The sequence below is a fragment of the Urocitellus parryii genome, chromosome 5, assembly GCF_045843805.1.
Source record: "Urocitellus parryii isolate mUroPar1 chromosome 5, mUroPar1.hap1, whole genome shotgun sequence".
Lineage (NCBI taxonomy): Eukaryota > Metazoa > Chordata > Mammalia > Rodentia > Sciuridae > Urocitellus > Urocitellus parryii.
The window spans coordinates 152,550-167,783 of record NC_135535.1 but is presented as its reverse complement, the minus strand read 5'-3'; the positions used below and the strand labels follow the sequence as shown (position 1 = coordinate 167,783).

At 45.5% G+C, this 15,234-nt stretch overlaps 1 protein-coding gene across 4 annotated transcripts; it reads right to left on the bottom strand.

The window, feature by feature from the left end:
* Window positions 1-563: 563 nt before the first annotated feature.
* On the bottom strand, window positions 564-14,673 carry Rabl2b (RAB, member of RAS oncogene family like 2B). Of its 4 annotated transcripts, none has more exons than XM_026381730.2 (10): window positions 14,561-14,673; window positions 14,147-14,330; window positions 13,152-13,302; window positions 5,885-5,914; window positions 4,708-4,787; window positions 3,844-3,923; window positions 2,440-2,551; window positions 2,075-2,172; window positions 1,710-1,793; window positions 564-1,551 (listed from the first exon to the last, which is right to left on the bottom strand). In XM_026381730.2, exons 3-10 carry the CDS (start codon window positions 13,256-13,258, stop codon window positions 1,471-1,473), a joined length of 672 nt encoding a protein of 223 aa, XP_026237515.1. In that variant the 5' UTR covers window positions 13,259-13,302; window positions 14,147-14,330; window positions 14,561-14,673; the 3' UTR covers window positions 564-1,470. The 4 variants fall into 4 exon arrangements, with proteins under 4 accessions (XP_026237515.1, XP_026237517.1, XP_026237516.1 ...); XM_026381732.2 differs by having other exon boundaries at window positions 2,075-2,169; XM_026381731.2 differs by having other exon boundaries at window positions 14,151-14,330.
* Window positions 14,674-15,234: the final 561 nt, after the last annotated feature.

Sequence of the window (15,234 nt, the reverse complement as noted above, 5' to 3'; positions counted from 1 at the left end):
TGGCTCAGCTTCTTGCCTCCCAACCTCCCCACTCCTCTCCCTGGTTTCTTAGTGAGCCATGGAACAATTGCCCTCCCAGGGTCTGCTTCTGGAAAGCCCGATACAAAGCAGCTTCACAAAGTCAGTACTGACAGTGAATCCATTTGTGTGTGAAGTCTACCTCAACAAGAAGTTTGTAGCCCTGAATTTGTTCCCCAGCACAGCGAAAAACGAACCAGCCCTCAAATTATTAGTCATTTATAATAACTAAATAATAAAAAAATTCCACCTCATGAAAACTCCTGAGCAGTTGAAATCTAAGTTGAACATGTACAAATTACTTAAAGGGGAAACACGTTTATTCTCAAGCTCCCAAATCAATACCTATTCTTTTAAAAATACCGCATTCCACTGAAATGGTCTCCTTTACAGTTGGTCAAAAGTTGACATGGCAGACCAAGGAAAGACTCCCCTCATTCATTGGTTGATAATATGTTTTGTCTTTTTGCTCAGATCCATAAAGCACACACGTATACTTTTTTTTGGTAATTCAATCTTTAATGTAAAAACAGAAATAATACAGACAATAAATTAAAGACCCCAATGCAAATGATGCCCAAGATGATCCTTAAAGCACACTAGCAAGCCTTGGACACGGGTATGGCTCAAAGGCAGCTGAACAGCTCTTCCTCTGCAGTCCTCGGCCACCCCTGGGAGGCACAAGGTCTCATTTGTCCTGGAGAAATGAAGGAATAACTCCCAAGCTGATAGAGAGGCTTCAAAGGGAGCAGTTCTGAAAGTCGCTTTCTTATAATCCAAATAGGTATTCTCATGGTCTGGCTGTTTACAGCCAGTACTGTTTACTTTCCTTTGTGTATTTATATGACCAAATATGGCTAGACTTGTTACCTGCTATTATTTAATTTTAATGGCAAACCTGTTCCTGTGACTTTGGCCTGACCTACAAGAGCTCCTGAAATTTTTAGGTGCTCAAAAACTTGGAATGAATAGCTGTCTGTTCAAACACATCTTTTAAAAAGTTGACTGAGGAGACTAGAGGGGAAAAAGGACAAGGCCTTACACATTTGCAGTGGGGGCCTGGGGTAATCAGGGAATAGCAATCATTCTCTTGTAAGAAATGCAAGGTACATTCCCTGAGGCCAATTTGGGGAAGAAAAAACAAAAAACAAGAACCACCTAAATGTGTGTTTACTGTGAAGAGACACACAATTATGTTTTCTGGTTCCTTCCACTGGCCGGCTCAGGGTGGGATGGGAGGTATGAAAGACACCAATCCCTAATTCTGTTGCAAGCAGGTCTGGGGGACCTCCTACCTGACCAGGATGCTATTGCTAGTCTCATCCTGTTATAGGGCGAGTTTACGGGAGGCTGAGCAGGGGTGGCCAGGAGATTTTCCATTCAGAGCTGGAGGGGTATTCCCAAAGCCCCCCCCCCCCATCCCCAAGTCAGCCATGAGAGGCAGCCCTCCGATCAGGAGGGGGATGGGTTTTCGATCCTGCTACTCTGGTCTTGGTCGGGTGCATCTTCCTCTTTCTGCTCCAACTTGAAGTTCTGTGAACAAGGTCACAGGTGAGGCCTGGCCCTGCATTTGCCCAGCTGTGGTTCTGATACATTTAAAGACAATCAAAAGCCACTATATTGTGTTATATTCCACATCTTTGAAAGAAGGCCTGCTTTGTCTATCCCACTCAAAACTTGGCCTGACCTACCTCAAGCTCCTGCAAAACCTCGTCCATGAAGTCCTGGGAATTCTGTTTGTAAGATACAGCTAATCGAATTGCATCATTGAAGAGCTGGAGGGGATGGAGATGGAAGCAAAGTGTGGCAGTGGGCAGGAAGGCCTTAAACCCAACCCTACCATCGGCCAACTCATCCTCAAATTCTCCTAACCCCAACCCATGCAAGGCCAATGCATTTGTGCCTCATCAAGCCCAGGCCACCACATCCTCCCTTCCCTGCACATGTGCACACTCACTGGCCCTGTCCTCTCATCCCTTTCCTTCCCAGCCTCCCTGTGACTGCCACCTGACTCTTCCAGCCCCGTCATTGGATTGCTTTGGTAGACTCCCATTACCTTCACGACATTGGTACCATCAGCAGCTGAGACAAAGTACAGGGGCAGAGAGAACTTCCTGGCAAAATTGAAGCTTTTTTGGGTCACATTTATATCTGCTGCAGAGAGAAGTAGGGCATTGGCCTGTCTGTCCAGGGGAAAGGAGAGGGGACTGGAGGGTCAGTGGGGGCCCTGTGCCACAAAGTGGGGCAGAGGTGATCAGGGTTGTATCCTCTGTGTCTTAGGAAGAGGGCAAGGATGGCTCAGCTGACATCCTTACTGGGAAGGGAGGACAAACTGCTGACGGCTGCCTGCCCTAGGAGAGGAGAGGAAACATGGAGATGGGTCCCATGCATCACTGTCACCCAGGTGCAGGGATGGCCCACCATCAATTTTGTTGGCTACCACGATGCATGGGATCTCTGGCCTGAATTCCCGAAGCTCTGCATACCAGGTACTCAGGTTTTTATAGGTGACTCTCCTCTGCACATCAAACACCTGCAAAAGATACAGAAGACAGTTCTGGTATGTCGACATCTCTGTACTCCACCTAGGTGACTCAGTGAAGTGTGAGCATGTGCCACAGAGTGGGAGCCCAGGCCAACACCCTTAGAAGAGGGTCTGAGAGGAGCCAATGATGTGCCACAAGCAGAAGGCTACTTCCAGAGAGAGAAGTGAGAGGACTGAAGCTGAGATGGCTAGGTGCCGCAGTCCAGCTGGGCTGGGCAAAATAACGGGGGGGGGGGGGGGGGGGAGTGACAAGCAACTTGTGAAGGTTGATACAGCGGGAGCTGCCTTATTGTAGGACAGCAGAGGTATATATACACTTAACTGACTATACACAGCTTGTTTCAATTAACATCATCCAGATACAGCAATTAGCCAATAAGGAATCTCTATCATCTTAATGGCTCGTTAACTCAATTAACATCATCTTCATGTCTCGCTGGCATTACTTCTCAAATCACTCCTCCTGGCAAAGTGCCAGGCGCCATCTTGACTTGTTTGTGGCTCTCAACAGCTAGAAGTAAACTTCTGGGTTCTTGACAGACAGACTTTGGCACCATTCTTGTTTAGTACCATTAGTTATCAGGATTAAAACTCTAGGAAATCCTAAAGGTTCTGTACCTAAGGCACTGCAGGAGGAGTCTGGTGACAAGCCCTTTCTTACCAGAGGGCAGGAGAGGAGACTCCTGTTCTCACCACAGTGTGGCCAGCTGCTAGGCTCCTGCAGCAGCATTTGGGTCTTTGCCCACTGGCACCTGCATGCGCACAGCACAGAGCCCACGTGCCAGAAGTGGGTGCACAGGGGAAAGAGAACCTCCAATGACAACACCAGGGGTGGCTGTGAACTGGGGAGGAGCTGAAGGGAGAGGGAGGGTGACCAACTCCTTCTGCGTGTCCTCTGTTGCTGCTCCTTATGGGTAAGTGATAGCCACTCAGGCTGAGGGTGAGTCTGTGCATACTACAGGTAGCCACTAAGTGGAAGGCAGGGCTGGAAGGCTGGGTGGTACAAAAAGCTACGGGAGCCCTGAGGGTGCTGCTCACCCTGGAATCAAAGTTCTTCACCTTTCCTCTACCCATTCCCACCTGAGGCAAGCTTACCTGGCATATCTCACTTGGAAACTCCAGGAAGCATGTGTGCTCTGAAGCATCCAGGAGGTTCCGATCCCCTCTCCCACAGGAACCAGCTTGGTTAGGAGGGCCCAGGACTGCTGAGCCCCTCGCTCCCTTCCCCCTCAGGGCAGAACAGCCCAGAGCCTTTGTCTACTCCCCAGCTGGTCTCATACCATGATGCAGGCGTGGGCCTTGTGGTAGTAGGAAGCATGCATGCTCTGGAAGCGCTCCTGGCCTGCTGTGTCCCAAAAGTCTGTAACATGAACACAACTCTGACTGCCTGATGGGGCTGGAGAGCAGACCCCCCAGGCCCCAAACATTTCTGCACAGGTATCTGCACGCAGAAACACCACACATGTGGCAAGTGTCGTGTATAAGTGCACGGGGGGCACGTGGGAAGGAAGAACCTTCAGACAGCTCCCTATGTTCTCAGGACACGTACTGGGTGTGCTGAGAGGTATGTGTACACTGGCGTGTGTGTGTGTCGAGGGGACACAGGGCCAGGGGCCCGGAGGAGGGATAATGTAGACAGGAAGACCCACAAGAGGAAAGGTAGGTGCCCTTCATCCCCACATTCAAGATGCAGGGTCCTCCAAAGTTTCAAATTCCAGTGCCATGAACACAGGTGGTGAATAGTCAGGCAGGAGGAGTGGCCTGGCCAAGGGAGAGGCCATGACCTCATGGAAGGTCAAACTCCACATGGGAGAGGGCGCTCAGGCCACATTTGCTATTTCTTAACACTGGCTGAAGGAGAAACCCTGAATGAGGAAAGCTACTGCCTTGTCAAGGCCTCTGTGTTCCTCTCTCCTTTGGCAGGCACAGAATCCCAACGTTCACCTGTCTGCATCTTCCTCTGTATGCTGCTTCTGGCCTGATGCTGGGGTTAGAGGCACTGTGTCCCTGTGTGTTCCTTCCTCCCTCCCTGGCTCCCACACCTCCTCCCTCCCTGAATCCCTCCCTGGACCTCCTCAAACCTCTCTTCCTCTCCCACTTCCTTCCCTTTGAGGCTCAGTGTGGCCTGGGCCTATGCTGCTCACCCACGAGAATGGTCTTGCCATCCACGGTGGCCGTGTGCTTGTACAGAGTCAGAGCATATGTGGACAGCTGCTGTGGCTGGCTGCACTCAGGTTAAGGAGCAAAGATGAATAATGGGAGCTAAAGAAGGGGCAGGCAGGGAGGGAGATATTTGGTGTTTGGGATGATGGAATGGGCCCTCTCCCTTCTTTTCTTTTTGGTTACTTATATTTTAAATGAATGAATTTTGGAGATGGAGAATGAGGCTCTCACTGGCACATGGTCCAATGGAAGGGTGAGGACAGCAGGGGTTGGGAGTATGCTCTGGCCATCTAGCTCTGAAGTAAGCCTGGGCCAGGATATCAGAGAAGCTGTCATAAGTGGCACCATGGAGCTGAAAATGCAACTGTGGATGCCTTCTGCATGGACAGAACCCGTGTAGCCTAGAAAGGAAACCCTAGCCCTAGGCAGCAACATGGCTGTTCCATGGAAAAAAGTGCCCACAAATCAGACAGCTGATAAGCTGTTTATAAATTGAAGTTTGCCTACGTGTGTAACCCTAACAAAAAGCCTGGGGCATAATGCCTCCTGAAGCACAAAGATGCTGGATGCTGTAACTTTCAGAGCCAGCAGTTAGGCTGGGTGGAGAGGAGCACTGGCTATGAGGTGGACAAAAAACTAAGATTCCAGAGCAACTGCCTTCAGCTACACAGTGCCAGGTCAGGGAGCAACAGGCTCTGGAGGTCTTCTCACTCTTGGTTCTGAGTGGGCTCACCTGGGCGTTACAGGGAGGGCCTCATTCCAAAATAAACAATGCAACAATTCATGGGAAGTGGGGAAGACAGAAGGTTATATACTACGAAGTTCATTCCTATCAGAGACTTATTATGGGGCCTGATCTCTCAGGTCAGAGGTTTTAAGGGACCTGCCCAAGAAGGATCTGAACCCAAGCATTTGATCCATATCAGGTGTTGTCAGCCATTCTTACTGCCTTCCTAATACAAAATAAAGCCAAATATGAGCAAGTTCCAAACCCGAATGCACCTATCCTGTGAGGGCATGCAGGTTACCCAGTGAGCAGGCAATGAGAAAAAGCCAGGCATTCATTTGCCCACCACTCTTCCCTGGTGGAGGAGGTGGAGATGCATCAGAGTGGGAAGAGTCGCAGGAACAAGGGGCATCTCCAGACTTGAAGGATACAATCCATTCATGAGAAATCTCTCCATGAGTCTGTAAGGGAGTATTTAAGGCAGTCATCAGGCAGTGTCCTTTTCTTGTCCCTACTTTATTACCCCCAGGCTGACAACCTCTCCTGCCAACTTCCACCCACATGGTTTCTAGGTGAAGTTCCCAATAAGGACTTGTGTCACCATAAGATCAGTCCATGTGAAGCTCTCGGATCCATGGTTTCTACTTCAGCACACTGTTTTATGTACAGGGAAACTGAGGCCAGGAAGACTGTATCCTCCACTCAAGAGCCACTTCCCCAAGATTCTGGAGGTCCTGAGGACTTTGCTCAAACATCACTCAAGCAGTGAGATTGACCCTGAGGACTTTGTTTAATACATTTTGCATTCCTTCCTCCCTTTCTACCTTGTACATAACAGCAGCTGAGGTGCTAGTAATTTTATTCCCCCTCAATCAGAATGGATTACGGACCAGAGTAGTTCTCAAGTTTGTATCTTGCTGCTGTATCCCCAATGTTTAGGGAAGAGCAGAGGTGCAGTAGGGCTCAGGCACCCTCCCAACACGTGAATGTGGTGGGCACAGTCAATAAGCTTAATACAGATCCCCAGTCTCTGAATCCTTTTCTGGCTTTCAAATAACTGACCACCAACTGAAAAAAAAAAAGAAAAAAAAGAAAGCCAGCCACCCTTCCCCAAAAGATATAATTAAGATTATATCACAATTAACACAACTATTTTTTAAAAAATTTAACCATTTCTGTATGTTAGAATTGAAAGATAATCAAACATATAAAACCACTTATAGATAACTTATGTTAAGAATTACTGGGGCTAGGGTTGTGGCTTAGTGGTAGAATGTTTGCCTAGCATGTGTGAGGCACTAGTTTCAATCTTTAAAACCACATAAAAGTAAAAACAAATAAAATAAAGGCATTCTGTCCAACTACAACAAAACAAAACAAAACTTTACTTTAGAACACAGAAAAAAAAATCCCTCACTATGGACAATAGTGAAAAAGTAGAGTGGAAAAAGGGAACAGGTCCTAGGGGACCTGTGAACAAAAAATGATATGTTTGTCACTGAAACCTCCAAAGGAAAGGAAAAAGAAGACCAGACTGGAAAATAGAAGAAATAACATTTTAAAAATTCCTAAATTTTGGGTAGGGGTTATGCATCAGTGGTAGGGCTCTTGCTTAGCATCGGGGAGGCACTAGGTTTGATCCTCAGCACTGCATGAAAAAAATAAAGTCATTGTGACCTCCTATAACTAAAAAATCATTTAAAAATATTCCTAAATTTGGCAAAAGACATAAACCTATGGAGTCAAGAGGCTGAGCATATGTCAAACAAAGTAAATCCAAAGAAAGCCACAACAGGACACAGCTTAGTCAGCTCCTAAACTCTAGAGACACAGAAAAAAAAAAACAACCTTGAAAGCAGGGGGAGAGAGCAAGGGAGGGAGAGAAAGGGAGGGAGGGAGGAGACAGAGAGAGATAGGGAGAGGGATGGGAAAGAGAAAGAAAAGGAGGAAGAGGGCGAAAGGGAGGGAGGGAGGAAGAGAGAGAAGGAGAGGAGGGAGAGAGGAAGAGAGAGAAGCCGGGTTTACTTACCTTTGGGGAAAAAACACTAAATGACAGAGGATTCCTCATCATAAACTACTGAGGCCACAGGAAAGGGCACATGATTCTTAAGTATTCCAAGAGAGGAACTGTCAACCCAGAATTCTATTTTTTTTTTTTTTTAAAGAGAGAGTGAGAGAGGGGGGGGGGGAGAGAGAGAGAGAGAGAGAGAGAGAGAGAGAGAGAGAGAGAGAGAGAGAGAGAATTTTTTTTTTAATATTTATTTTTTAGTTCTCGGCGGACACAACATCTTTGTTGGTTGGTATGTGGTGCTGAGGATCGAACCCGGGCCACATGCATGCCAGGCAAGTGCACTACTGCTTGAGCCACATCCCCAGCCCCAGAGACAGAATTTTTTTTTAATATTTGTTTTTTAGTTCTCGGCGGACACAACATCTTTGTTGGTATGTGGTGCTGAGGATCGAACCCGGGCCGCACGCATGCCAGGCGAGTGCGCTACTGCTTGAGCCACATCCCCAGCCCCCAGAATTCTAACTGCAGTGAAAATTCTTGAGAGTGAAGGAGAAATTAAGTTTTTGTTTTTGTTTCTTTCTTTGTTTCACATTAATGAGAAAGAAGAGGATTTGTTTCTAGCAGGCTACCCTAAAAGAATGGCTCAAGGAAATTCTAGAAACAGAAAGGAAAATGATAAAAGAAGGAACCTCAGAGTATCAGGAAGAAAGAACAAGGTAAGGAAAAATACTGGAAAATATAATACAATGTCTTCTCTCCTTTGAAAATTTCAAATTATTTTTGATGGTTAAAGCAAACATTGTAACACTGATGAGAGCTCTCAGTTATGGAAAGGAAATATTAATACAGTTAAATAAGGGAGGGTAAAGGGATGTAAAAGCAGGCAGGGTTGCGATGCTTCACTCGTAATGTCTGTGACCGGAAAGTTGCCTCCAACTTAATACCTAAAACCACCACCACAGGAGCCACACAGAGAGGTACACTCAAAAACACTATAGATAAATAAAAATCAATTTTTTAAAAAGTCTAAGTAACCTATAGGAAGGCAGGAAAAAAAATTCAAGGCCAGGATGGGCAACTTAGTGAGATCCAGCATCAAAATAAAAACCTACCCAAAAGCAAAGCCAGGGAGTGGATAGCTTCATTGGTAAATTCCAGCAGTAATTTAAGAGTTTACAGCAATCCTTCTCAAACTCTTCCAAAAATTATAGAGAGGAGGAAACACTGACTAGTTTTTTCTATTAGGCCAGCATTGCCTTAATCAAAGCTAGATAATGAGGGTACAAGAAAAGAAAACTGCAGGCAGAAAAAAACCACAAGATACTAGCAACTCAAATCTAGCAGCACATTAAAAGGATTATGCACCATAACCAAGAGGGACTTGTGCTTGGAATATAAGTATAAGAAAACTGATCAACTCAATACATCACCTGAGTACAACGAAGGAAAGATAATCAGGTGATCATTTCAATGGATGCAGACAAAGGATACGACAAAATCAAACATCACTTCATGAGAAAATACTCAGTAAACTAGAAGAGTTACTACATTTGTGGGCACGCAGTTGTTCACAATAGTCTCGATACATTATTTTCATTTCTGTAAAGTGAATACTCATGTCCTCAGCTACATTTGTCTTTCCTCTTTTTTCCTAGTCAGTCTAGCTAAAGAACCAACTTTCAGTTTCATTGATTTTTTTTCTCTATTTTAAAATTTTAGTTCTTCTATTCTTTTGTTTACTTCAGTCTAATTCCTCAGCAGGGTAAAGCCATATATGAAAAGCTCATAGCTGACATCACACTCAATGGTGGGACACTGTTAAGCTTTTCCCCAAGATCAGGAACAAGGCAAGGACACCTGCTTCATGCTTCTATTCAGCACTGTACTGGGAACTCCAGCCAGCACACCTGCGCAAGAAAAAGAAGCAAAACTCTTCCAAAATAGAAAGGCAGAAATACAATTAAAGACACCCGAAAACCCGTTATATGTAATAATAATAATAATAAAAATTCAGCAAAGGTGAAAAATATAAAATTGACACACAAAAAGCAATTATACTTCTATTCACTTGCAATGAATGACAGGGAAAGAAATGAAAATAATTCCTTTTATAATCCCACGAAAAAAATACTTAGAAATAAATTTAATCAAGGAGACATAAGCCTTGCAACATTGAAAACTACAAAACGTTGCTGAAAAATCAAACCAGACCTAAGTAAATGGAAAAACATCTGCATTTGTGAACTTGGAGACTTACTGCTTGGTAGATAATACCACTCAAAGCAATTTACACATCCAATGCAATCTCTTTCAAAATCAAAACGTCTTTTTTCTTTTGTAGAACAGAAAATAGATCCTAAACTCACATGGAAATCTAAGGGATTCCAAGTAGCCAAAGCAACCTTGAAAAAGGAAAACAGAGTTAGAGGACTGACATTTCCTGATTTCACACCTAAGCTACAAATGTGTAGTAATCAAAAGTGTAGTGTAGATGTGTAGGCCAATGGAACAAAATAGAACCTAGAAATAAAGCCTCTCACGTGTGGTCAATCGATTTTTGACAAGGATGCCAAGACATCCAGTGGGGAAAGGACAGTCTCTTTAATAAACGGTGCTCAAAAATAAGCAAAGAATGTAGACCCTTATGACATACCCTAAGCAAAACTTAACAAAAATTAACAAAAAGACCCAAAATGCTAAAACTATTAAAACTCTTAGGAGAAAATACAGGGAAAATCTTCATGTCCACGGATTTGGAATGATTTCTTAAATATGACATCAAAAACTCAAAAAGAAAAAAATGGGTAAATTAGAATCATAAAATTTAAAAACTTGGGCTGGGGTTGTGGCTCAGTGGTAGCGCGCTTGCCTAGCATGTGTGAGGCACTGGATTCGATTCTCAGCACCACATATAAACAAATAAATAAAGGTTCATCAATAACTAATAAAAATTTTAAAAATTTTAAAAAACTCTGGTGCATCAAAGGAAACTATCAAGAAAGTAAAAAGACAACCCAAGGAATGAGAGAAAATATATGTAAATCATATATTTGATAGGAGTTTAGTAAGCAGAATATATAAAGACATCCTATAATATCACAAAACCCCCAAACAACCCAACGTAAACATAGGCTATTTCCCTAAAGTAAATACACAAATGATCAATAAGCACACCAAAGGATGCTCAGCTTCATTAGTCCTGGAAAATGCAAATCAAAACCACAATGAGATGAATGACTAGTATCACAGAAATGGAAAAGAAGGTGGGTAAGGCCGTGGAGAAATCAGAACTTCCGTGCATTGTCAGTGGGCGTGTGACATGATGCAGCTACTGTGGAGGACAAACTGGCAGTTCCTCATAACATTGAACACAGAGTCACCATGTGACACAGCACTGTCACTCCCAGTTGTATACCGGAAACATGACTGCAGGGAGTCCAACAGACATGGTGAATATCCCAAAGGTACAAATAACTCATGAGCCTTTCAGGAGGAACAGATAAACAAGTTGGCTTGTAGATACAATGGAATACTATTGCCATAAAAGGAACAGTCTATGTCATGGATGAACCTGGAAAGCATTATGTTAAGTGAACTCGGCCAGGTGCCGTGATCAGTGGGAACAAAGGAGGTTCTTATACATGGAGCAGGTCTGACTAGTGCTGAGCATTTGGACAGTGAAAGGGGTCCACGCGGGACCTCTTAAGCTGGCTGGCTCAAGTGTTGTCAGGATATCTTCTCTTAACAGATGGCACACTCAGGAATGAAGGGAACGCCTTTCCAGGAGGCAGCACCAGGATGCCTGGGGGGTGGGAGCCATCATTAGAGCCCACACTCAGTGGAGTCCTGGGGTGCTCATAAGGAAAATGGCATCTAGAATAGTAAATATGCCACATGAGGAAAAAAGCACACTTTCAGAAGGCTTGTTGATCTGTGCTGCCAGCACTTAAATCTCTAAACTTCAAGAAGGCATTAGAGTTTCAAAACTACCCTCTGGAACTGAGGCTGTCCACAGAGAGATGCCCCCAGATATGAGGAATATGGGCATTAATTAGCTTCTTTTAAAAAAATTTCTTTTTAGTTGTTGATGGATCTTTATTTTTTTATTTATATGTGGTGCTGAGTATCAAACTCAGTGCCTCACACATGCAAAGCAAACACTCTGCCACTGAGCCATAACCCTAGCCCATTAATTAGTTTCTTAAAGAGATTCTCCTGGGTTTAGAGATACTTAAAAACTTGCATAGAATTCCTGAGTCCCACTGAAACTGAACCAAGATTTTTCTTACCTACCCACCTTTCTTCAGATATACTGCTGCCATCCTGGTCTCTCTCTACCTGTGGAACATTTTACCTGAGATATTGCTAGGGAAAGGGGACTAGCGTGTGTTCTAAACCTTTCGGAAATTAGTGCTATGGTAATCTTTGATGTCCTGTTAATTACTTAGACTCTTTTTTAAAAAAATATTTTTTAGTCGTCAATGGACTATTATTTTATTCATTTATATATGGTGCTGAGGATCAAAGCCAGTGCCTCACATGTGCCAGGCAAGCACTCTACCAGTGAGCCACAACCCCAGCCCTACTTAGACTCTTACTGGTACTATTTTAAGTGAGGATGGAGTTGAACATGGGGGCTGGGTATCACTGACTTAGTAGGCAGACCTCATTGGATCTCACACCAGGTTATGTTCCCCCAAATGTCTATCGGTTATTAAGCTGACAATTTACTCCCCCACCTGCCTTCTAATCATGTTCTCTTTTGTCAGTTCTAGACTCCAGTGGGCATAAAGGGACTGTTACTTATTGAATAACTTTCCTAAACTGCAACCCACCTCACTTTTGTTGTGTAGGACATTGTTAAGGAGGTCAGAGCAACCATAAAAAATACTAAAGTAGAGCTTCAGTGTGAGAGTATCGAGTGGAGAAGAGAGGGAACATGAATTCATGAAGATGGCCTACAAACAGCAAAGCCCCTACCAAACTATTCACAGCTACCGGAGTCCAAGGCAGAAAGTGAGGTAGGCTGGGAGCTCCTGGGAGGTAAGACTAAGACAGGCATCTAAGCAGGGACAATGCTACCTTATCCTGAGAAGGCACAACAGGCAAGTGCCCTCACCAGTCCCAAACAGATGAGAAGTGGCACATCTCATGAGGACAGGCAGCCAGCACTCACTGCAAAGCCTCTCCTCACTTCTCTAGGCAGAAGGTTCCACAGTGGATCAGGTAGGTACTGAAGTCAATAGAGTAAATTGATTGTGATTGCTATCCATACTTCTCAGCCTCAGGAGTGGCTCCAAGAAAGCATCTTTACCACCTTTAACCAATCTGTCACTTTCTTCTTTCCAGTCCCACTGTCTCAGGCCCATAATCCCTCAGCCCATACACCACATACAGAAGTTCCCCAGTTTTCACATCCTCACCCTGGATCACGTCAGTAGTCTCTAGGGTAACCTGCTCTACACCTTCAATCAGGACTTGTGGAAATACCCAAATTTCCTCTTTTTGACTTACCCCCCACTCCCTCAACACACATCTGCTGAGGTGGTTTCCTTGTTCCTCCATGTAAACCTGTGTTCCAGCCAAGACTGCTCCCTCACCAGCCCATAGAAGCCACTATGGAGGACTTTTCTAACAACCCAGATCCACTCTGGGCCTGGTCGTTTTTCCGTAATCTCCCAACATACTTGGACTTGCCCACTGCACTGTCCCCTAGGCAGATGATCTTCACATTGTCATCAGCATCGTATTTCTCTTGGTCCAGCTCACATGGTTTGGTTGTATCCCCTGCCATTGGCTCTCAATTGTAGAGGCCCAGCTAGATGATCTTGTCAGTGTCTGGGAAGGTCAAAAAGAGGTTGCTATTAGAGATAAGAACTACCCTCAACCAAATCTGAAAGGAGCCCAAGGACACACATCTTTCTCCCTTTACCACTGATGTAACTGCCACATGCTAGGCCTCAGGGTTGTAACCTTGTCTCATAAGATTCTATGTTATCTTCCTAGTGCAATTAAGCTCAGGCCACACTTCCCACCTGCAATGCTGAAACTTTACAAGTTCAACATATGGGTTTTCTTACTTGTCAAACAGTGACAAAAAATAGTACCCATGCCACATGATATGTACAAGACATTGTAAGGCAAAAACAATCTGAGTTCTCATCACCAAATAACATATACTACATAGCTAAAGATGCCTAACCCACATTCCTGACTATCTGCCCTCTCACCTCTCACCTCCCCCTAATCTTCCATCCTGTTGCATTCAGCAGCTGCCTCTCTCTCTCAACATGGATATTCCCCAAACCCTCTTCTACAGGAGATATTTTTTAAACCTCTAGTAATTTCAAGCATCTCCTAAATAGTAACTACATGGAGAATGCTTGCCAGATTCAGACATGTAATTGACCATCAGACCTGTAAATAGGAAATGAAAGGCTTGCAGGCAAGTTACATGTTAACACAAGTACTATAATCCTGCCCATCACAACTGCTGCTCTTCACATTCCCATATATACAAGACACCACCACCATCCAGTGCCTATGTATAACATCATCTCTAGCCTGTTCTACTCCCCTCACACCTAAATATGGCACTGCAAACATTCCTAAGATCCTGAACTAGCTAGGCACACAGAAATGATAGTCTGATGATGACCTAACAGCACTAATTCGCACTTACTTACTGGGCAGACCTCGCACTGAGTTCAAAGGTGTGCACAGGAGTTGACTGTAATGCCTTTGCATAAGCAGGAACTGAGCCTTGCTCACTGCAGTCCTCTCAGTGCAGTGCCTGGGAAGCGGCAGATGCTTGGTGAACACGGTAAGGGTTCTCTCCTTCCACTTCCACTCTGCGGCGCAGCGACCTAGACGAAAGCCAAACCTAACCTATGACTGTGAGCTCGAAGACCTTCAATGGCTGATGCTGTCCTCGAGATGGAGGGGACGAGCTCTCTTGCATTCGACAAACACTTCTGGGCACTCAGCGCTCGGCTGAGAGAACCCTTCCCAGGCCCTCCCTCCGCCCAGGGCCCTCGAACCGCCTCCGAGGGGCGGGCCCCACCGGCCTAGGCACCCTGGGGGACCCCGTCCTCACGTGCGATCCAGGGCAACGGCTGGAGACACCAGGGACGCTACCGCCCTGCGGACCCGTGGCCACGCTGGGGCCACCCGCCAGCCCGCTCACGCAGCACCGCCAGACGGTGTGCAGCGTCCTGCAGCTGCTACGCAACCGCGCCAAGGACCCCGAGAAGGGCTGCCCGGCAGAGCGCCCGAAGGACCCCGCCGGCGCAGGGGTGGCTGGCGCAGGGCCTAGCGGCGGCCGGCCACAAGGTGGCGTTCGGCTCCTGAGCTCCCAGGTTCAGCTGCTGTGTGTAGGGGCTGGACTCGGGGTCGGGGTCGGGGTCGGGGGCCTTGGGCCGGGCTGGTCTAGGTTCCGGGGCGTGGAGGGAGGGCCATCAGCTTTTGCAGGCTTATGAGCAGGAGCTTGCTGCAGGTTGTAGTTCTTTGATGGGTAAATTTGAGCAAATGTCTCAACTTTTGTCACCGACTCAGCGGGTCATTTAGCTCATGCTAAAGGAATGAAATCAAACAGGACTAATAAAGAGAGGGTTAGAAAGAATTTTTATATTGATTAATATTGATTAATATAGCGATGTGATTACTCATCAGCAGAGAAGCCAGGAGAGGTGGCTCTGCCCCATTGGCAGAAGGGCAAGGAAGGCAAAGGATGAACACAGAGCTGTGGATCAGAAATTTGCATATTTATAG

Coding starts and splice junctions, on each gene's coding strand:
- Rabl2b (XM_026381730.2), bottom strand. CDS start 13,258: ATGGCAGGGGATACAACCAAACCATGTGAGCTGGACCAAGAGAAATAC. Junction 3,924..4,707: donor TGGCAAGACCATTCTCGTGG/GTGAGCAGCATA, acceptor TTCATGTTACAG/ACTTTTGGGACACAGCAGGC. Junction 2,552..3,843: donor AGGCCCACGCCTGCATCATG/GTATGAGACCAG, acceptor TATCTTTTGCAG/GTGTTTGATGTGCAGAGGAG.